At 48.3% G+C, this 4,905-nt stretch overlaps 1 protein-coding gene across 1 annotated transcript; it reads left to right on the top strand.

The window, feature by feature from the left end:
• Positions 1 to 431: 431 nt before the first annotated feature.
• Positions 432 to 4,570, top strand: LRIT2 (leucine rich repeat, Ig-like and transmembrane domains 2). The gene is made up of 3 exons (XM_019617996.2): positions 432 to 544; positions 964 to 1,745; positions 3,753 to 4,570. The coding sequence occupies exons 1-3, from the start codon at positions 432 to 434 to the stop codon at positions 4,568 to 4,570; spliced, it is 1,713 nt and encodes a 570-aa protein (XP_019473541.2).
• Positions 4,571 to 4,905: the final 335 nt, after the last annotated feature.

Raw genomic sequence — 4,905 nt, 5'->3', positions numbered from 1 at the left:
GCTACCAAATCACAACTGGGAGGTCTGGCCCTTACTGTGGTTTTTGACCTTGATGAATGCCATTAAAATGGCAGGAGACTGAAGGAGACTCATTTTAAAACAAACAAACAAACAAAAAAATATAAATAGGCCTGGTTAACTACTTGGGATCAGAAGAGTTTTCAGCTTCAGGAACCTGTTGAGCTTTATATTACCATCCAAGCAAATCTGTCATCCCCACGGCTAAGTAAGAGGCAGCCGGGAGTGAGCCCAGGGGTGATTTTTAGCCCTTCGACATAGGCTGTGAACCATACTATATGTCTTCTTTAGGCTTGGGTCCCCAGCAGGATTTATTTCTGCGTCAAGGAAGATTACAGATAATAGGATTTGCTTCTTGGAGGCTGTTGGCATGTTTGGTGAACACCCTGCACAGTGCTGTCTTAAAGGAGAATATGGACCCTACTATACATCACATTTTTCTTCTTCTTGTGGCCTTCCACAAGATAAACCCTTCTTTTTCATCTTGTGTCACAGGATGCTCTTGTTCTCAAGACAATTTTGGAAGGTAAGAGAACTGGTTATTTTAGCTGTAGCATCAGTGAAGAAGCTCAGAGATTTCTATATATATATTCCTATACATGTTTGTTGTTGTGATGAGGACCAAAACCAAGTGGCCCCATGGTATGCCTTTGCTATAACTAATACTGCACATTACCATCTTGAAGATATGAGATCTCTTTTATTTCCTTGAGAAACGTAGTGGCACGTGTAACATTTTTTTAATGCTTTTTAAAAATAATTTTAATAGTATTCTTAGAGGGAAAGATGGTGTAAAACTGAACTGAAGGATGGATTCACTGCTTCTGCATGCCATGAAAGCAACACTTGTTAATTCTTCATGTGCTTGCAGACCTATGTAGGGAACTGGTTTGTTAGCCGTGGAAGTAGTATGTGACCTAGAGAATTTTCTTGTTTCCTCCTCAGGAGTTTACTCTGCATGTCTGCACTGCTGAGGAAGATTCCTGAAAGCATCCCTCAAGACATTAGAAAAATTAGAATAGAAAACTCTCACCTAACAGAATTGCCTCGCGGGTCATTTGCGAACATTAGTGCCTTGGAGTATCTCTGGCTCAATTTCAACAACATCACGGTGATGCACATGAAGAGCCTGGAGTACCTTCTGGCTCTGAAGGAGCTGCGCTTGCAAGGGAACAAATTAAGTTCAGTGCCATGGACAGCATTTCAAGACACCCCAGCTCTGAAAATTCTGGACCTGAAGCACAACCGGCTGGATGTCCTTCCAGAACATGCGCTCCGCTATCTGCCCAACCTGACCTATTTAGATCTATCCTCAAATCAGCTTACTGTCATATCCAGGGATGTCTTCTACAGCTGGCCTATCTACCAGAGAAGCCAGATGGTGGGAGGGCAGGGAGAAGCTATTTCCAACGTTGTACTGGCCCTCCATGACAACCCGTGGATTTGTGACTGCCGCCTGAGGGGATTTGTCCAGTTTATCAAGTCAGTTGGTCCTCCTATTATTCTGATGAATTCCTATTTAACTTGCTCAAGCCCAAAATTCAGGGCAGGGAAGTTTTTTCATGAAGTGGAGCTCAACAGCTGCATGAAGCCACAAACTTCAGCTCTTGACACCAATCTGACAGTCCCAGTGGGGCTGAACATCACCCTGACCTGCTTTGTGCAAGCCAGCCCTGCCCCGGCCGTCTGGTGGACCTATGCACTCAAACTTCTACGGGCGTTTAATGGTAAGCAAAGCAAAGCTTTTTTTTGTATTTATTTATGTTTCGCTACTCTGCTGACATAGTTCTTCAGGCCATCTAGTCACCACACCAGTTCTCCGCCTCTTTGGTGCATCACTGTCATTGTGGTTGCAAAAGAATCCACACAATCTTAATTATCACACTTTATGTAAAAAATTGGTGAAAGATGAAAGGAACAAGTTCCACAATTATTTTATGACATGTGGATTTTTATTAGCAGCCTTTCCATCATGGCAAATGATGTAAGAACTATAAATAATACCTCAGCCATGCATATATATAAAATATGCACTTATCTAGACATGCATATAAATATATAATATATACTGCATAATATACAATTATATAAGTACATAAGTGTGTGTGACTAGATATGTCTCTCTCTCTCTCTCTCTATATATAGCCTCCATATACACATTCTCTATACATATATATCTCTGTATATAATTATATATTTATATGTGTGTTTACATGTGTGAACATGTACACACTTGTAGACTATTCCCATATATTTTCTCAGGAAATATCCATGCAATCCACAAACCCTTGAAGCCACATCACTAGATACTGTCTACTTGCACTCTATAACCAAAATGAATGCTGTTGTTCTGCATAAACCCCACTAATTTATCTGCTTTGCTGAGGACTTCATACTAGGAGACCTTTTCCCTTCCTCTCTGTCCGGCTGGCCTCATACAAGCCCTCCCTCACAGCTATTTTTGGCACCAGTCTTCAACAGGGCAAGTTGCTATTTTCATACGTTCAAAGCTAAAAAGACACACAGCCACTGTGCAGGTTGTGTGTAGCCCAAACGATCCTGCTATCTAAGTAAGGCAGCATTTGCCCTTTATCTTGGTCTGATGTTTGATGTATTTCAGCATTTTAACAGCAATTGTGCATCTTTCTGTGAGCACATGCTGGATTAATTACACACAGGTTTTTCTTACCAATGTGCCCATGTTTGTGTAGATGATGGGTTAGTTCATAGAGTTATTCAAATTGCATTTTGTGTCCAGCTCAGCCCTTCCTTGGCCTCATGTGCCTCTTTTTTGGTCCAGAGCCTCTTGGGAATGGAATTTTTCAATTTCCAGTCTAGTGGAATGCAGCACATGTTTAAACTAGAGAGCCCTCCCTGCCTTCTTGCAGCCCGGACACGTGAAGGGCAGACGGCGCACTGCTGGGCTTGGCCACCTCCAGTGCCCTGCCTCCGGTGCTGGAGCGCCCTGAGACATTTAGGGTCTGCTCTGTGAAATGTCCCTCTCAGGGTAGGTTCACTGAATATCCTGAGCTGGAAAGCACCCACAAAGATCACTGAGTCCATCTTGTCACTCCACACAGGGCCAGCTAAGAGTTAAACCACGCAACTTAGAGTGTTGTCCCAACAGTTGTTGAGCTCCAGAATGCTTGATGCCGAGACCACTGCCTCAAGAGTGTTCCAAGTGCTTGACCAGCCACTCAGTGCAGAGCCTTTTCCTAACATCTGACCCTCCCCTGACGCAGCTGTAAGCCCTTACTTCACATCCTGTTGTTACCAAAGAGCTGAGGGCAGTACGTGCCTCTCTGCTCCCCTTGTGAGGCTAGTGAGGGTCCTTACACTCTTCTTTACACTGAGCCAGCTAAGGGACCTCAGCTGCTCCACAGAAGTCATGCATTTCAGTCCTTCCAGTATCCATTGCCTTACTTTGGACACAACATAATGCTATTATATCTTTCTTGTACTGGAGTGCCCTAAGCTGCAGGTAGTACTTGGAGGTGAGGCTGCACCAATGCTGAGTGCAGCAGGCCAGTCACTTCTTTCAGCCAGCTAGCTGTGCTTTGACCGATGGCCCCAGGACTGGGTTGGTTGGCTCTTTTGCCCATCAGGGCCACACTCCTGTTCCCTTTTCCCCAGGATAGACTGGAGCTGCTTGGCCCCCTAACCCCCACTGAGGTGGTCTCAGGGCTACAGTATCACTATTCAAGACAATGACTTGGCTTCTTTCTGCCCTGCAGTTTCCACTCAGCCCATCAGCGAGGAGACTGTCCGTTCTGACCTGCTGATCCCAGCTGTACGGCCTGCAGATGCAGGCAACTACACCTGCACAGCCACCAACTTCCTGGGCAACGCCTCAGTGGCCATTGTGCTCCATGTGGGTACCTCACCAGCCTTTGCCACGCAGCCGGGCTGGGCCGCTGCCGCCCCAGTTGAGCCAGGCGCCCATGTAGAGGTGCGTATTGCCAAGCAGACGGTCTACGGCATCACCCTGGAATGGTTTGCAGCGGCGGCAGTGGCAGAGCCGGGGGAGATCTGGTACACGCTGTTGGTGGGCCGCTACGACACTGCGCAGAAGGACGCCATCTATATTGGCCCCGGTGTCAACACCTATTCGGTGACCGACCTGCTGCCTGCCACCAAGTATGAAGTCTGCGTGGCCGTCCGCAACCAAGCGCCCCGTAAGGGCCAGTGTGTTGTCTTTGTAACAGGCAGCGATGTCAGCCAGCTGGAGCAGCGCGAAAAGCTCATCCACATTGTTGTCATCGTCTGCGCCATGGTGTTGGCTGTGCCCGCCGGCATGTACGCCTGCACTGCTGAGGCCCGTCCCGGCTGCCTGGCCCGCTGCCCCCCTGCCTGGCCCCGCCGCCGCCGTGGGGACAAGCAGCCGGGTGCTGGGAGCAAGGAGAGCACACTGGACAGCCTGCCCGGTGGCAGTCAGGATGGACTCTGCCGTCCTGACGGTGGCCGTGGTGCCCGGCGGCCCCCAGCACATGAGGAGCCCGAGCGCCCCGGCAAGGCCCGGCTGCCCCACAGGAACAGCGCTGACCTCTATTAGCACAGCCCCCGCCCCAAACGTATCTGTGGCTGCTCGGCCTGGTGAATGGTCTCCATCTTGCTGGCTTCCCCCATGTGGCACAGATGTGGGGCATGGTGGGGTGTATGGCCAAGATCTCCAGTTGGCTCGGTGCCCCAGGACTGTGGGGCATGCACCCCAGCACCCCAGGCTGCCAGCACTGCCACAGAGCAACATTCATTGGCACACAACACACACATTGAGATGCACTCAACCAGCCTAACAAACAACATAGCAAAAATATGTTGCAGTCACTTCTTAAGAAATGTTTTAAAGCCATGGTGAGACTGCTTCAATCTGGCATGTAAAGAAACAAA

Source organism: Meleagris gallopavo, chromosome 8 (assembly GCF_905368555.1).
Source record: "Meleagris gallopavo chromosome 8, MGAL_WU_HG_1.1, whole genome shotgun sequence".
Lineage (NCBI taxonomy): Eukaryota > Metazoa > Chordata > Aves > Galliformes > Phasianidae > Meleagris > Meleagris gallopavo.
Note: the sequence above shows the minus strand (reverse complement) of the source record. Positions and strands in the feature narration are given on the sequence as shown.